Source organism: Alligator mississippiensis, chromosome 16 (genome assembly GCF_030867095.1).
Source record: "Alligator mississippiensis isolate rAllMis1 chromosome 16, rAllMis1, whole genome shotgun sequence".
Classification (NCBI taxonomy): Eukaryota; Metazoa; Chordata; order Crocodylia; family Alligatoridae; genus Alligator; species Alligator mississippiensis.
In genome coordinates, this window is record NC_081839.1 from 1141843 (window position 1) to 1158907 (window position 17065).

Consider the following 17065-nt stretch of genomic DNA (forward strand, 5'->3'; position numbering starts at 1 on the left):
CGGGCCCGGGACGCGCGAGCGCTCTGCACGGTGCCTCGGACCCAGCCCCAGGAGCCAGCGGATGCTGCCCCGCGGACGGGCCCGGACGTGAGCGGACGAGGGGCGGCAAAGCAGCCGTGCCGCGCCACCGCCTGTTTGCTGCCCGTTCGCGTGTCGCACGACGCCGTGATGCCCGCGCGCCTGCGTGTATCGGGTGTGGATGTAGACGCTGCGTCAGGAAGGCAACACGCGTGACCGTTGCGTTTAAAAAACCCGCTGGACTACTGTAGAGATCAGACTCATTGTTTCACATTCGTTTTAATGAACGTGCTATCGTTTATCCCCCGCGGGGGCCTCTCGGCAGTCTCCTGGAGATCGGGATCTAACTCCTGGAGGGTTGGCAAGCCTGCCCACCATCCTTGAAGGCAACGAATAGGCTGTGGCACGGCGCGTCCCAGCCCGTCCGACCGGGCGGCTTTCCTGTCCCTCGTCCACTCGTGTCTGGGCGGTTTCACTGGGCAGCATCCGCTGGCTCAGCGGCGCTGTCCAGAGTGCTCTTCTCGGCGTCCCCCTGGGCGCACTTGTTATGAGCCCAAGACCTTCACTCCCATCCCTGCTTTGTCTTGGAGCCGTCCCGAGCAATCGGCGATGTGCCCTTAGCAGCCCCCGTCACCGAGGGGGCTTGTAGCTCTACTTAGTGAGCTTTGGTTCCCGTTCCAGAACGGCAGATCGAAAGGTCACACGGCGGCAGAGAGCGGACGCTGGAAGGGAGAGCGAACGGGGTCTGAGCAGGGTTTTTCCCTTGTCCCTCTCTCACGTTTAAGGTCCAGGAAGTGTTGATTCAGAGGCCGTGCCTCTCGCTCCTGTGCTCTCTAGAGACCGATGCCTCTTTCCTCCAAGGATGTGTCCAGTCCCTTCGTGACTGGCTGCCCTGCCTGCTTGCGCCGCATCTGATGGCCACCACGCTTTAATGCCAGGCATCCACATTGTAGCTGTACTGGTCTAGAGGAAAAATCAATCAGGACTTGTGATAGAGGTGATATCTTTTATTAGACCAACAAGAGTTTTGCAATTAAAGCCATTTTTTTGCAAAAATCTAGTTGGTCTAATAAAAGATATCATCTCTAACACTGTGCTGTACTGACATGCTGGGTGAAGAAGAGTTTCCTGGTGCCAGATTTGTTTGTTGCCAGAGATGTTGTTTCATTCGTCTTAGAGTCATTCTAGGTGAAAATGCATCTTTTCCAGAATCATTAAAACAGAGTCAAGCCTCCTCGAGCATCTAGACAGTGCCTTCAATGCTTCGTGGAAAGTGGTTGCCACACCTGAGTTAATATTTCCACACCTGAGTTAAAGTTTTTAGCTAGAGTTAAAAACAAAAAACAACCCAACAGTCAGTAGGGCTGTGCAATGGGGACAATATGGCTAGGAGCAGCTAACACAGCAGCATTGCAGAAGCAAGGAGAGCAGTGGAACTATTAAAAACCATTTAAAAGGAAAAAGGGTCATTAACACTCGTGGAACGAAGAGGTTAGAAGGAAACAACAAGCAAGTTCTAATGAGCCACTGAGTCAGTGGACCAGAGGACCAACTTTGGATGGATCAGGAATAAAGGGGGGTGCAGGTGCACCAGTTGATGCATCCGAGGGTTGGCCAGCACAACCTCTGCTCCAGGACTGGTCTCTACAGGGTAAATGAAACGAGTCTCACTCTAGTCTCTTCTAGAAGAGGATTGCTGGCATTGCCTTTCCTCTGTCGCTGTCCTGACCCCATGGAGGCAGCTTCTCCCAGCAAAAACAGTCCCGTGCAGCTAGTGCTAGTTCCTCTAAACCAGCAGAAGGGCATTTTTGTTGGGATGAGTTTTGTCTAAATTGGGGCTTGTGAGAAGCTGCACTCCTGTTTTACCCGCTGTACTTTCTTGTCCGGAGCTGGCCTAGCAAAATACCTGCTGCGCTTCACATTGCAGGCTCTTTTTCCAGTGGCAAACTAACCGGCTATTCCATGACATCTATGCCTGCAGGACAGAGGAACCATGCTGCAATCCCATGTTTACAGATGAGGGAGTTGGGGTGGTGTGTCCCATGTGACACAGGGCAAATTCAGGTGAGGCTGATTGTGATGTCAGTGCCACCCTCCACTCGCAGTGACAAGTTGCTTGTCCCTGCCAGGCATCCCCCTGGAAATAATGGGCCTTTTGTAACTTATGTGCCCCTGGAAAGGTACTACATGCAACGCTGTGAGATGCTGAGCCGCTGTGGCAATGGGGACTGTATGACTAGCTGAAACAAACGGAAGCAAGCAGAATCTCTTAATGAGGAGCTAGGGAATGAAGGCGAGATGGAACTCCATGCTCTGCCCTATATTTGTATTTTAAAAATAAACCCCGTAGAAAACAACCCCAACAAACTTCTGTTACTGTCTAGCAGCTTCCTTTGGCTGATGCCAAGAGCAATGCTGATGGTATTCGGAGAGTTTTTATCCAGGCCTCCCTCCGTAGAAAGAGTTGGCTGTAATACAGGGTATTTGTGGCGGTGGGTGGACTGAGAATCCTGGAGCACTCTCTCTCTCTTCCCCCTATCGGTACATAAATAACATTTGCGAGGTGTGCGTGCGAGACTGAACTGACGGTGGAACTTTATTTAATCGTTTTTAATTAACACGCCTCAGCTTTGTAGAGAGTTTTGGTTTTCCCGCGTTTGGAAGGGTAATGGCATTTAAATACAGATCTTAAGAGTAGATTTGGGGCCCCAAAGGATGGCCCTGATGGACTTGTCACTTCAGGTCCAGAGAGGTTGCATTCAGCCTCTTTCCCCACATCCCTGAAGATTTAGTGGTAGCTCGCTGACACGTGGATGAATGCAGCCCGTTCTTGTCTTGGTTCATGCATCTGTTCACAATTGCTTGTTAAAATTAAACACAGTTACGTTTCCTGGTGAAGATGGGGCCTAAATGCTTATTCTTTTATGTTCAGAAGGTGGTTGGATTATTTGTGTGTACGGGGTTTTTTTGTTTTTGTTTTTATTTATTTATTAAAGCCCTAGTGTTGGTGAGGCGGTAAGCTGGACAAGAAGGGATCCCACAAAATGTAAATGTTTCCATAAAGATGACAAAATAAAACACTTGTTTAGATGTTGACAAAGACTGTGCGTTACAGTTTTGGTGTCGGGAGTTTGTAGGGAGGACTTTCAGGTTCTGCTGTGCTTCCGGTTATGCTGTGTTTAAGGTGCCATCTAGTCATTTATTCTGACCTGTCCCAAAAGCAGTGTTGACCAAGATGTGGTGGGGAATGCTGAATGTTTTTTTCCTTGGAGCTACCGGATGTCGAGAACCCAGTGTTCCTTTGCATGCTAGCAGTGCTGTCATCCCTTCCCTTGAGGATAATGCTTCCTCTAAAGCTAGCCAAATACCTCTTTGCATACCTATGGACACAAATCTCATGGTGTTGGAGAAGAGGCCTCTCTGGATTCTAGCCTGAGCCTTACTACTGACTTGCTGTTCTAGCCTTGGACATGCCATTTTGCTTCTCTTGGCTCCAGTCCTTGTAGAACAGGGACAGTAATATTAACCTGTTGCAAGCAGGCATTGGGAAAGTTGGTTATTATCTGCACTTTTTCCAGCTATTTAGTTGGTCTAATAAAAGATATCAGATTCACCCAAAGATCCTTGTCTGTGTGTGTCCTTAGCCTAACACAGCTACAACCTATACCCCTGTTATTATCTGCATAGCATCTGGAGGACTCATGGAGACATAAGCAACCATCCAGAATGGTTGTTCAGCAGGTAGTTTTCTCATCTGTGGGGAACGTACTACAGCCTTGTTGCATGTTGTTTGGTTTGAAATGAAGGTCTCTTGCAGGCCAGGCTATGCCGGATTTGTGATTGGCCTTCAGTGTCCTACTTGGAGATGAGCCTGTTCGAGGGTTCAGAAATTTCCTGTTGGGGTGATAGGCATCCTATAGGGCACCCCCGGGCAGCCAGCGGGTCTGTATGACCTGTTTCTATAGACCTTTACACTGGCCTGTTGCACCTATTCAGTGTTTATTCTCTATGTTAGATGAAAACAGTCTTGTTGCAATTACACATATAAGTGGCCTTTCTGTGGTATATTGTCCAAACAGCACAGACAGAATTTCTGGCTGAGGAACTGCTACCACACTGTTAATGCTAATTGCTTAAAAATGAAACTAGTCTCTTGCAAACAAGAACATTCATTTGTCTGCCATTTAGCCTGTTTAGTCACGGAGTAAGGCATACAATTTTGCATAGTCTGTGTTACAATTCTTGGGCAGCTAGGCAGCACGGCTGGAGCAATTGTTATAACCTTGAATTTGCTTGGGTTTTGCATAGTAAAAATACCAGTACAACACAAGGATGTGGGGCTTCTGTTCAGGGCCCCTCAGTTACCTTTTATTTTATTCTGTAAAAGGCTGCAGCAAACACTGAATAGCTTTCCCCTCCCTTAGATCTTGCACTTTAAGATTAACTCTCTTGTTTTTCATGCATTTAGGATTTCATGAAAAGCAAAATAGCTGCTTGTTACCTGGAGTTCTCTGTGTCTGGTGGAAGGGGAGTGTCAGGATATATAAATTACTGTATTTGGAATATGATGTGTATTAGTGATCCTAAAGAAAGACGTTCCAGTGCAAGAAAAGGTGCGTACAGAAGAGGCAATGGAGCTCAGCTGGTGTCCCCTCCGAGGAGGAGGACTCTGATGTGCACATGTTTTAGGGGAGGGGGGTGTGAACTCTTGCAGCACTGAAGAGGAAGGGCCATGCCAAGATCTAGGACTCCGAGGAGATGAGCGGGAATTGATTATAGGGATCTCTAAGCAAGACACCAGGAAGGGCTGTGCTCACTCACTTTCAGTAGAATCTGTGAAAGGAAGCAAGATAACATTTGCTGTGTAAACATTTTTTAAACTCAGTCCCATAATACAATAATCCACTCTGGTGTCTCTGCTGGCAGAAGCTCCACCTGCCAAGAACAGGATGAATGGATGTGGGAGGACTTGCACTTCTCTCCGGTCTAAAACCTGCATGTGTCTTGTTTCACATCAAGAGGAAGAAGCCGGATTTTTTTTTCTCTCTCCTTCTAAGGGGGACAGAAATTGGGGGAAGAGAGAGCAAATGGATGGGAGGGATGAGGAAACCAGTATGAGTGGAAAACTATGGCCTGAGTCGGGAAGTTTGGACTGTGTTTTTATAGTGCTGTAACCTAATATACCTTTACTGCAAAGTCTGGTTAATTATTTTTTTTCCCTAGGAACTATTAAAAAATTCAATTTTGCATAGTGTTGTATCATATATATTTGCTATGAGGAAATATTACAACACATTTAGCTGCCACATCTGGTAGACATGAAGTATACACTGATATAAATGTTTACGCTTTAATTGAGTTGCTGTAAAAATTATCATTTTTTTTTGCTTTCCAGCTTCCAAAGGCTTTTGAGCCCGAGGTTTTAGATTATTTAGTCTAAAAGCAAACTTCAGTAGTGCTGTAAAGGCTCATGTTCTCCTCTATAAGTAATGCTTTGCGTTTAATGCATTGTTAGGAACAAGTGGGCATTGGCAGGGCAGTAGGCTGGAGGGCCTGAGAGATCTCTTTCTATTTTTGATTTGTATGAGCTAAAATTACTGAACTTTCATAGAAGGAGAATAAAAAAATGAAGAAAGCCATTAGGCCAGGGCTTACGTAAGCCTTATGCTGCCCTGAATCATTAGTGCAGAGTTGATGGGATTTCACGTGTTGAGCATAGAACCCAGTTCGTGTCTTGGCCAAGAAGCTGTAAAATGTTGGGGAGCTTATGAAGAGTACCCCTGCCCCTGAGGGTATGCACGGGGGGCCTAAGTAATGAGGGATATGAGCTATCTTCAGGAGTGCTGTTAAGAGGATTTGACTTTATGGTATTTAGGTCTGGCATTACAATGGCAAGGGCCCATGCAGCTGTTTGCCAGTAGTACAGAATCGGACTTCTTCAGTGGTTTTCTGAGGAGCAGTGTTAAACTGGTAAGGTTGCCAGCTTTTTTTTCTTTTTTAAGTTTCCTTGTTTACATCAGCGTAAAGCCCTACCCTGGAGTAAATTATTAGACTTGATGTAGAGTTACCCCAGGCAAAAACCTCAGTAAAAATACACTGTGCAGTGTATCCACAGTTACCCTGGAGTAGTGCTTTGCTCAGTGCAAAAAGTTATGTAGGAGAGGCATTGTAAAACCACCTCCCGGGGCTGCTGCTTCAGGATGATGGGGCATCTGTCTGTTCTGGATCCCGGTGGAATTTATGTTGGTTCATAAAACCAACGTAGATAATTAGGCTGGTGGTAACATATTGTAAGTCCATGCCCCAAGCGGGGCAGTTGGAGAAAGGGGGATGAGGGCAATTTAAAGTAATATTGGCTGGTTACGTGGCTTTGTGTCCCTCCTGCGTGCTGTGCTGCTTGGCACCACTAGGTGCCTCTCGGCTTTTGCACAGTCGTGTGGAAACGTGTCTGATCATATGATGTTTGTATGCAGCTGGCTTCGCATTAGGCACGAAAATAAACAAATGCTAGATTAAGAATAAAAAAGCACCATGCGTCCTGTTGCGGGACCCCCGGGAGCCACCAGGATGCAGATAAAAGATTATCATTATGAAAAAGGATCCTGTTTTGGTCAGATTCCTTTGGCTTGGTTTAAACTAGTGTCTAGTTTGCTTTTAGTTTAGAGACAGATCAGGAGAATTAAGGCCATGATTACAGGAGAAGTCATTTGTGTATCTATCAACCACACACGTTTCCTCACATATGCCAGGAACATGGGGTGTGTGTTTTGTCAGACTTCCCCATATAGTCATTTGCATTGGCCGAGGCATTTCCATTTTTCTTGTGGTCCCTGTGTTTGGCCTGTCCAGACAGATTTTTATGTTTTGAAGCTCTCTGGAGCTGCCAAATAATGTGTTGGCTTAGAATAATTTTGTATTTGTTCTTTCTGGAGGCCAGGCAGGATTAAAATTGGGCCTGCTTGTAATGTCATCTTTATCAGCCATTTTTTTTTTTTAAGCATCTTTGCAGATCCCCTGGCTGCAAGCACGTAGCGTGAATAGAACCATAATGGTCCCGTTCTTTCCCATCAGACTATCTTCACAGTTGGCCTCTCCCCCCCCTTCACGCTAGTCATGGCATCGCCACACCAAGGGCTCTACCCTAAGCATAGAGGCCACACGGGCTCAGTGGCTCTTCTGCCACCTCCAAGTTGTCCATACTGCAGCTGCGGGTGGGAGGTGGCAGACATAGAAGGGCCAGAAGATGGTTTGGGGTAGGGCCAAGGCCTTCATTGGCCTGTTTTTTCTATGCCCCAAAGCGGTGTTTTCCAAGCTGTCCTTGCACTGGTGCAGGGATGAAGCTGGCACATCAGCAGCACCATTTCTCCAAATCCTGTTGCTCTCCCAGTGCATCCAGGGTACAGCATGTACTGACCAGTCTCTCATATGGAGACCAGAAATGGCATTGAGCTGAGTGTGTTCAAATATTTCATCTCCGCTTTTTGGCTTTTTTTTTTTTGTGGGCCAATCAACTTTGGACCAGCTTCCAGTGTGATTAGGGCTTTTAACAGAAACCAGAATCCTACGCCTTTGGCTTGAGAACAATCTGCTGATTGAAATCCAGTGGCTGAATATATCCGTGTGTGCTGGAATCCGGCACGAGTCCAGCTTCTTTTCTAAAAGAACAGAAAACAAAGCAATTTAGAAATGTGTCCGGGAGCTCCCAGGAGGTGAAAAATAACTTTTGAAAATGGAATGAAAAGACTTGGCTTCTCGGAGTTTTTCCCTTACCTTTGACAATCAGGGATCTCCTGGGCTCCAGCTGTGAACTAGCAAAGCGTCAGGCTCTGAGTTAGGAAAACATTTAAATTTTTTGTGCTGGGTCTCAAGGATTTTGGTGAGAAATAAACACGTGCTGAAGTGTGTGCCGAAGTGCGTTGCTGGTTTGCTCTTAGGGATCCAGACGTGTATTTATGACAGGAACTCAGGAAACAAGGCTTCTGCCACATACAGTGTGTGACCTTGGGCAAGTCCGTATAGTCTATGTGGACCTTAGTTTGCCATCTGTAAAACAGTGACAGTGATGGCCTTTTCCTCCCATCCTTTCTTTGTCACGTCTACTACTCTGAGTGCTTTTTTAACAACCCCTGCTCTTACGGGGTTTCAGCAGACTGAGGCTTTTAAATACCGCTGCAGTACAAATAAAAATCAGTACATTTTATTTGAAATAAAGCGTGTGAAAGCAATTTTTTATAAGAATAACAAAAGTGCCTTTTGGAGCAGGAAGAGGAATTCAGACTTGCTGAAGCTCTGGGACTCGAAATGTAAAACGACAGAGCAAGACTTTCAAAAGCAGCTAATAAGTTTGGTGGACCAGCTTCGGTCATCCCAACAGAACCTGAGCTTTCAGAAAGTGCTGGTCCCCCTGAAATTCAGGCTCGTTTCAAGTATCTCAGCTTCAGTATCCCAAAGCAATTGTTGCTTCTGACACTTGGTCTAAGACATCAGCCACAGGCTTTTTCCTCGGACGTATCAATTAGCAAAGATAAAGAACTTGGGTGTCTTGGGTGGGGAAACGCGATGAAAGAGGGAGCAAAGATGTGAGAGTGAAATGATGTTATTCATGTTCCTTCCTGGGGGGCGGAGGGGGTCGTGCTTCTCCCCATCCCACTTTCTGTGTTAATATTTTATTAGCGGCTGGTGGCTGAGTGCTTTCTGCTGTTACGTTGGACCCTGAACGTTGTTTCTGAGGGGGGCACCAACGATGGGAGTGTAAGTAGGTTAACGGGGCAGGTATTTTTAAAAGTCATGTGGTTTAGCGGCAGCTAATATTCCTTCCCACCCCAATTCCAAGCCTTGTAAGTTTGGCGGTGAACAAGCCCTGTAATGTGTTTTGGTGCCTCGTGAAGGAGAAGGGAAAGAAGGCGGACATAGAAATATCGTCTGGAAGTCAAAAATATATTGATATGATTCCCTGAAACAGCAAACTCTTCAGTAATGCATTTAGCCTTACTGCTCTGATGTAGCATTTGTCATTGTGAGGTGCTGAGAACTCAACGACTTTATCGTTTGGGCGTGTGGTATAAAGCCTAAGGATCCAAAATATTACGGTAACCATGGCTACCACTGACTTATCTGAGGGAGTTTGACTTTTGTTTTGATTTTAAGTGTCTTAATTGTAGTTTAGAAATTGGAATCTGAATGTGTTTTTGCACAGGCATGAAACAGAAGGCATTAAATGAACTGCATTAGCAAAATATCTATAATGCTGCCTTTCAAATATTCCACAAGAAAGCCCTTTATATTCCGACCATGTGTGCTGCTGCATAGTTCATCTCTTGACGTCACGTTGTCTTCACCAAAACATTTTTGCTGTGCCCTACAGATGCTCAGGAGCCAGAAGTCGCGGTCAAAAAGCTGGGACACCGCATGTTTCATGCATGGAAATGAGCATGCGTTGTATCTTTGCTCCCTCTGCTCTTTGCACCTCACCCAGGTGTGCTGTGCCTTCACAAGCTTGTCTGTCTTGGGGGCAGCAGCTGTTAGAAATTTACCTTGAACAAGGAACTCAAGAACCGCCTTGGATTTCTCCTATATGAAAAGATATCAGGCATCACTTGTGTGGAGTGGGGGGTAAATCTGGATAGGATGCTGATTTAGGATGCAGGGGCTTGCTGGTGGCATAGCTAGTCCTTGCCCAGACAGCCTGTTGCAGAAGGAGAGTACCGGGGGTTGAGCGCAAGGTCTCCAAAAGGTCTTTTTCTCGATGCAGTCGCTGGAATTTCCGATCCAGGCTGGTATAACTGTAGCTAGGCCCGCTGGGTTGACAGTATATGCTGCAACACGAACTGACACTTATTAAGCCTTTAATTCCAGCTTTGATGTTCTTTAATAATCAGTGTAAATGTAGTGACAATGATTAATTAGTTGCATGTTTAATTTTGTTCCTTGGTTTGGAATCCATCTCAGATCACATGTAGTGGTGGGAAGAGAAGAGGAAGAGTGGCCAGGGAAATGATGTAGTTTCTTGCTTCAGCTGATGCTAAGGTCAGCCCAGTGATTGCCATATTCTCTGTAGCTCAAACTGGAAATCCCTCATAAAGTCCAAGTCACAAACATGCCTTTATTTCACTCAGTTCATGAAGCAGAATTGTTTTTCTGGGGGAAAAAATACTTTATTCTATGAGATTGTGCCAGATGAGGAGTTATACTGGGATTGCAGTGCTGCTTGGTGTCCTGTCTAGGGACAAGGCTTAGACTACCATTTAGCTTCAGTGACCCTGTCCCTGCTGGGAAAATGCAGTGATGAATGCTGACCCCCTACGGTTAACAACAGCCGGCTAACGTGTCTTTAAACATGACTATCCTTGCCCACACAAAGGGAAAACTGTATTAAACATTGTGTCGGCTAGGATGCTGGCAAGTTTTCAGGTATGACGCGCTGGCCCAGTATAGATAAACCAGTAACAGCAATTGACCTTTTGTGATGTGCACCACATCCAGGCCTACCCGATTCCTTTCATGTGGGGTTCAAAGCGGTTCTCACATGAGGGTTACTTTCAGTCTCCTTCAGCCTGGCTTCAGACCAGCAGCGCAGGAATGAAAAGCAGTCTGTCCCTTTCGAGCCCCAGAGTCAGCCAGTCCCTTTCACCAGATGCCATGCATGCTATCACTGGGCTGCTGAGAGCACTGGCCAGAAGCATGGGCAGCCCCTGGAGACCGAAACTGTGCTGGTCTTCTGCAGCTGTATGCATGGAGGCTAAAAAGATGGCAGAGGGGAAGGAGAAGGAGAGTAACAGAACTGGGTTATGATTTACGGGGATAACTGTGTGAAAGGCCCTGATCTTGCAAGCAGGTTTGAGTCTGCCTGAAGTTGGTTCATAAAGCACTTTGGGCTGTGGAAGCATTCTGGATTGAGAGCAGGGGTGGTGTTTATGTGAACATGGCTTTTTATTTTTTACTGTTTATAAAAGATAAAGTGTTCGGTCTCCTTCGTACAGAGAGCCACTTCACCTTGCTGCATGGACCAGCGAGGACTTGACATGCTGCAGAGTTACTCTGTTCAGCCCTTGATGGGGAAAAAAACAAACCTCAACTTGTTTTCCTGGCTTCAGAGGTCTCCTGTTTACTGGCGGGGCTGTCATGCTACCCATCTAAGAAGGTGAAGTAGAAGGACAATCCCAGAAATGCTCCAGTCCTATCTACTGTAAAAGGAGCAGTTTCCAAAGGGGATGAATTGTTTAACAGCACTGTGTGCCCAAGGCCCTTTACTCTGCAATTCAGAGCATGCTTTCGAGAGAGAGGGCAACTCTTGTGTTTACTGTGCAGTATATGCAGATCTTAAGCAAGTTACAGACTGCCTGTCAAAGGCACTATCAGGTGTTCAGGCCTGCCTTTTGCATTTTGTGGAGTCTCTGGCATCAGCAGCTGTCCCTCCTCCTCCTCCTCCTCGTTTCTAGTGGAGTCCAGTACGTGGAAAGCAAGGCCAGACAGCATAACGCACGGCACTGTCATGTTGTGCCCTGTGGTTCAATGCGCAGAGATCAGTTTGAGCCAAACCTGCTTTTTATCGCAAATCCCTTTTCAGTAGCTGCAGTGCTCACACACAACACCGTGCGTGTTCCTGTGCTCCCCGCCCGGGGTTTCTTGGTAGTCTCCTAGGCTGTTTCCTGTGGTTTGTATCATCTCATCTGGACCGAAGGCTTCCGACGTCAGTGTTCTGGTTTTGTAAAAATGCTGTGGTGGTACTTTCCAGTCATCTCAGAAAACTGGGCACCCCTCTTCATGCTGTGAGATTTGTTTTATCTAAAGAATTCTTTAACTGTTCTTTAACTTATTCTTTAAGAATTCTTTAACCTTTTGCATGTTACCCCATATGTGTAAACAGCAGTTGTTTTAGCATAGTGCGTGTGCTGAAACCACAGGTTTGTCTTCATGTGGAGTTACTACCGAAGAGCTATTCTTGATGAACTGTTTTGGCCTAACTCCAGATATGGATACTCTTCTTCTAGAACGTTTAATCGGCTTTAAATTCACATCCTCTCTTACTCTAGATTAATTTTCATGCACAGAAAAGCCCTTAGTAAAAGAGAGGGAAGGAGGCACACTAGTGCAGGGCCAGCACTTGCTAACAGTGTGGTCTTTTCTGTCTGTCCTGCACTCAGGTTTTGTTCTGGTTTAACTGTGTTGGTTAGGGGGTCTGCTGATAAACCCTGTTAAAATGGTCCAAAAATACCTTACACCATGACAGCAGTTTCCCTTTCCCACATAGGTTCAGTGCCCTGCTCATCTGTAGTGGGAGATTCAGAGAGCTGAAGGCCAGATGGCATCATTAGATTATTTAGTCTGACTTGTGCATCATAGGCTATTAAATTCCATCTTGTTATCTATGTGTTTAGCCACATCCAAGATACTAGGTTCAAGTGCATCATCCAGGAAGACATCCACAGTGAGAGGCTTGTACTGCTTTAACTGTATTGTCATAATTAAAGCAGCACAGTGCTTGTGTGCAGACAAGCCCTTGGGCGATTGAACAGTACCAAGGGAAGTGGACATTTTAAGCCTAAACAGACACAATTCTGAAAACGGTTCCAGGAGATCACCTTGCCCTGAGAGATGGACTTGATGGAGCCTAGTGAGTCTCTTCCATCTTCACTTGACAGAATGAATGGTTCAGAAGAGACATTTCAAATGGTATTTTATCTGACTTGTTTTTTAAGGCTCATTCCATGATTTTTAAAGTGAGAGGGGACCATGGAATCCTCTCCGTTGACTCCCGTCTTTTACCACTCACACTAATAGGAACTTGCATCTTACTGCAAGATGAAGTTTGTCTTGACTTCCACCACCACCCACTGGGTTGTGTTCTCCCTTTGTCAGTGAGATGGAATTGGCCTCCTAGTATTGGGTCTGGTCTCCACATGTTAAGCACCTGTGTGTAGTGATCAAGTCACATCTCAGCCTCCTTTCTAATCAGCTGAATAGATGCTGGAACAGGTTACCCAGGGAGGTGGTAGAAGCTCCATCCTTGGAGGCTTGGCTGGGATGATCTAGCTGGGGCTGGTCCTGTTTTGAGCATGGGGTTGGACAAGATGTGACATCCTGAGGTCCCTTCCAACCCTCACTTTCTATGATTTTGTGCTTCACCCGCACTTCACGTGGTTTTTTCAAGCTCCTTGATCATTTTATTTGTTGTCTTTATTTACTCTTTGTAGCATTTCTACATCCTTTCTCAAATGTAGACTCCAGAGCTGGACATACTATTTTAAGAGTGCTTTTAACAAGGCAGTATATAGAAGCCAGAGCCCGTCTCCTTTTATACCTAACGTTCCCCTTTATATAGCCTCAAGGAGTTAGTGAAATAGTTATTTTGAAGAGGACAATAAATTACTTTGAAATGGCTAAAGCTTTGTGTGCATATTGCTTTCAACTGTCTTTGTCTTTAGCTGCAGAAGAGGGGCAAGAGTGCATTAATAAAGACTATATGCATATCTGCTCAAACGGCAACATGAACAGGGGCAGGAGGAACAATCCTGGCTTTTGGTCACAGTTTCCCCTCTAATAAAGCTGATCCTATAATGACTGCTCTCTCTGGGCTAAGACTTCTTGGCATATTTTGCCCTTGTGGTAGGAATTTCAAATCCCCACTCTAAAAAGAATAGCTGATTTGTAAAGGTGCATCTGATCTAAGGTTTTGAGGGAGGCTGTTTGATAGGCTTCAGGATCTAGATGGGTCTCTTTCTCTGGCATCCTGGAGAACCCCAATGTGCTCTACAACAGAGTAGAAAGGCAAAAATCTAGAACTCTTGGTTCAGAGATGATACCTTTTATTAGACCAACTGAGAAATTGCAAAAAATATATTTTTTTTTCTGCAAGCTTTTGGGCTCGCACACCTTTCATCAGGCTCAGGGCAAGTTCAAGATGGTAAAAAGTTCCCATATGTAGAAAATAAGCTTCATTTTTGCATGTATATACAGTACTACTGAGATGCAGCTGCCTCTAAGCTGCTGGGGTGATGCTTTACCAGAGTGCTGCCCATAACCTCTCGTGACTCTGATGGATGTCCCTAGTGCTCTTCCATAGTGCAAACGGGACAGCAGCCTACCAACAGCCAGGCAGGTGGCAAGTTATATGCATGGGTTTTAAATTGCTTCTCCCTTCCGCTGGTCTTGGCGGTGAGGGGATTGAGCGCTCTGTTGTGTTCTCCTCCAGTGCCATGGCTGGAGAGGCAGGCTTCTCCGCCAGCTGTAGGGCCCCAGCCATTTCCTCCCAGTGTTTGGCCCCGTTCGCTGAAGTTTCGACTGTTGCTGGCCTTGTGCGGAGCAGCCCCCTGTAATCCACAGCTGACAGCTTGTCGTCAGTCACGTGAAAATGTAATTTAGAAATTGGGAAATCTGTTTTGGGGGGAGGGGGGATTACAGCTCGGTGACTGACGTCACAACGTTCTGTGCTGCATTTGAGCCTGAGAACCCAGCGTGATTGCTTTCAAACAGCTCCGTGTTACAGCATCTTCCCCAGCACAGAATTCCCCAGGTGCGTCACACGTTTTTGTTTAATTTAAAAACCAGTCTGTTTCTCTTGTTCTGTTTTTAGCATGGCTGACAAGAACAGCGCCCTGAAATGCACGTTCTCTGCTCCTGGCCACAGCACCACTCTGCTGCAGGGACTGGCCTCGCTCCGAGCTCAGGCTCAACTGCTTGATGTCATCCTCACTATAAATAATGAAGTGTTTCAGGTTCATAAAGTTGTCTTGGCTGCCTGCAGCGACTACTTCAGGTGAGAATTCGTTAGGGAAGCAGACCCAGGCCTCTCTGCCTTTGCCTTTTCCCTCTTGCGCTGGGGAAGTTGGGGGAGGTGCTGGCTCCGAATGTCGCAGGCGGGATGCCAGTACCCTTGGTGGCACCGTGCTCCCATCCCTTGTCGAGTGAGCGTCTCTCTCTTGGATACGGGCACTGGAATCTGTCCCTCTGTGGGCCTGTCAAGGCCAGTCCCCTGTGGTAGTTGGGCAGAGGCTTGAGTTCTGATTCTGGTTGTGCCCTCCTTTCCTGGGCTGCAGCGGCAACACTCGTTGCCTTTGGGGAGGGAAATAGGCCTTGGCCCACTGAGCAGTGGCTTTTCCAGCTGGTTAAGAAGCAGCACTGAGTGGCGCTGAAATAAGTCCTGAGCTGGATGGATGGCTGCAACAGAACAGCTCAGAGGGAGGAGTTCAGTAGCAGAAATGCAAGTGTTAGTCTTTGGAGTCTTCAGGGTTCCTTTCTGTTTCTGGCTCGTAGCCCCCTGATCCCTGAGTGTCGGAGCCCCTCTCAGCCTGGTGTGCATGTGCATCCCTGGTCCCTCATGAGGTAGGATGGTGCAGTTGCCCCTCGGTGCAAATGGGGAGCTGTGGCACCAAGGTCAGAAGACCTGCCCCAGGATCACGTGGAGCGAGTCTGTTGCAAAGCAGAGAACTGAACCTGGGTGTTCAGTCTTAACCTAGCATCTGACCACTGAGCCCACCTGCCTCTTGGTCAAGCTGTTGTTAATCATCCATTTTCATTACTGTGAAGTGCAGTGGGGGTAAGGATTTCCTCTGGAGCCAGAGGCCAGCTGTTTCAGTCATAACAGGCCATGCAGGCAGAAAGTTAGTGGGTATTTTGAACCATACGTGTGCTGAATGAGTTTTGGGCTGGTTGGCATGCTGGTGGGGCAACCTTTGCACCTGAGCTGAAGGTAGCAAGGGTTGGGAAGGTGGAGCCTGCCATGCCTGAAAGTGTGAGCTCCTCTGCGGCCTAAGAGGATGGGCCGGCAATCCAGGGCGGTCAAGAGCATGTGTAGTGCTGTGTGCCGGCAAGTCGCTTTGGTCCTTTTGCCCTGCGTTTTGCAGCTGCTCTGGTAATGGCTGCCTGGTACATGTTTTCTGAGCTGATCCAGGGGCTGGGGCTTCTTGGGTTATTTATTTATTTTTAAGTAATGTGAGCCCTCAAGGTTTATTACACTCCCTAATCGGCGGCCGATTAATGATGGAGATGATCTTCCACCAAATGCTAATAGTGCCATTTGTATTCATAAACGCTGGGAGCGGCGCTGCTGCTTGTAGCCTTTTCTCTGTCGAGCCATAATTGCCTCGTTGGTTCCTTTTCTAACTCGCATGTGTTAAGTAGCGCTGTCCGGGGGAACAATGGCAGAGGAATCCAGCCTTTTAGAACACTTTTTATTTGGAAAAGGGGGAGAAGCAATTAATGCCTTTTCACTGCTTTTATGTAATCAGTAGTTCAGAACTGTAACACCTTTTAAAGGAACTGCATTATGTGACAGTTTCTGTCTGCCTGCTCCCTTATTCTCATTCAGCCTTGCTCCACATAATGCACACATACACTCGTCTACCTCTCCCTGGGGAGGAGGGATCAGAAGCATCCTGCTGCTCTGAAAGGTGGGAGACTCGCAGGGATTGTAGTTGAATGCTCCCATCTGCTGCATGGACAAACTAAGTCAATTAGCAGCGTTCCTGGTCAGTGGGCTGTGGAAAGCCAGTTTTCTACCCAGCTTTCTCACTGCTCACATCCTAGGGCTCTTTCTTCATCCAGGTACTAACCCTTTGGCACAGCTTGGGCAGGAGAATCTCAGTTCCCCTTCTGTTGGATTTCCAAAGCCATTTCTTTACTTCTGAGCCTAATTCCCTGAAGGAATGAAATCAGTTTCCCTCGCTCCAAGCTGCCCTGACCTCCTGTTAGGGGCTTTTAAAATAAGAGCAAAGTTGATTGGTGAATGTGTCCGACAGTCACTGCAGAAAGTCTCACTCCTCCAAACTGCCAGGTAGTTGTGGGGCAGCTGGGAACCATCCTTCCTTCCCCTGCTGTCTTAGTGTTGCTGTTTCTCCAAGCCGGCGCAGCTTCCTGTGGTGGCCCCAGCTGCCCTGCACCTTTGACGAGGTACAAATCCAGCTGAGTGGTGGAACTTCCCCTGCAAACAGGAGGATAAGGTTGAGGGGGCCCTACGTCTGAGGGGAGTCGCATGCAGATTCCTAGATCTTTCTAATTATTGAGCCTTTGGTTCCGTACTCAGCACACCCTTGGCTTTGGGGCAAGTTGC

At 46.9% G+C, this 17065-nt stretch overlaps 1 protein-coding gene across 2 annotated transcripts in view; it reads left to right on the plus strand.

Moving 5' to 3' along the window:
* The window catches only part of KLHL26 (kelch like family member 26), a 28757-nt gene that overhangs the window by 538 nt on the left and 11154 nt on the right, over positions 1-17065 (plus strand). The window contains exon 2 of one of the 2 annotated variants that reach the window (XM_059719804.1): positions 14591-14767. The exons of the other annotated variant lie outside the window; for it this stretch is intronic. Within the exon in view, the coding sequence (XP_059575787.1) occupies positions 14591-14767 (177 nt within the window). The remainder of the gene's footprint in view (positions 1-14590; positions 14768-17065) is intronic. 2 annotated transcript variants of the gene reach the window in all.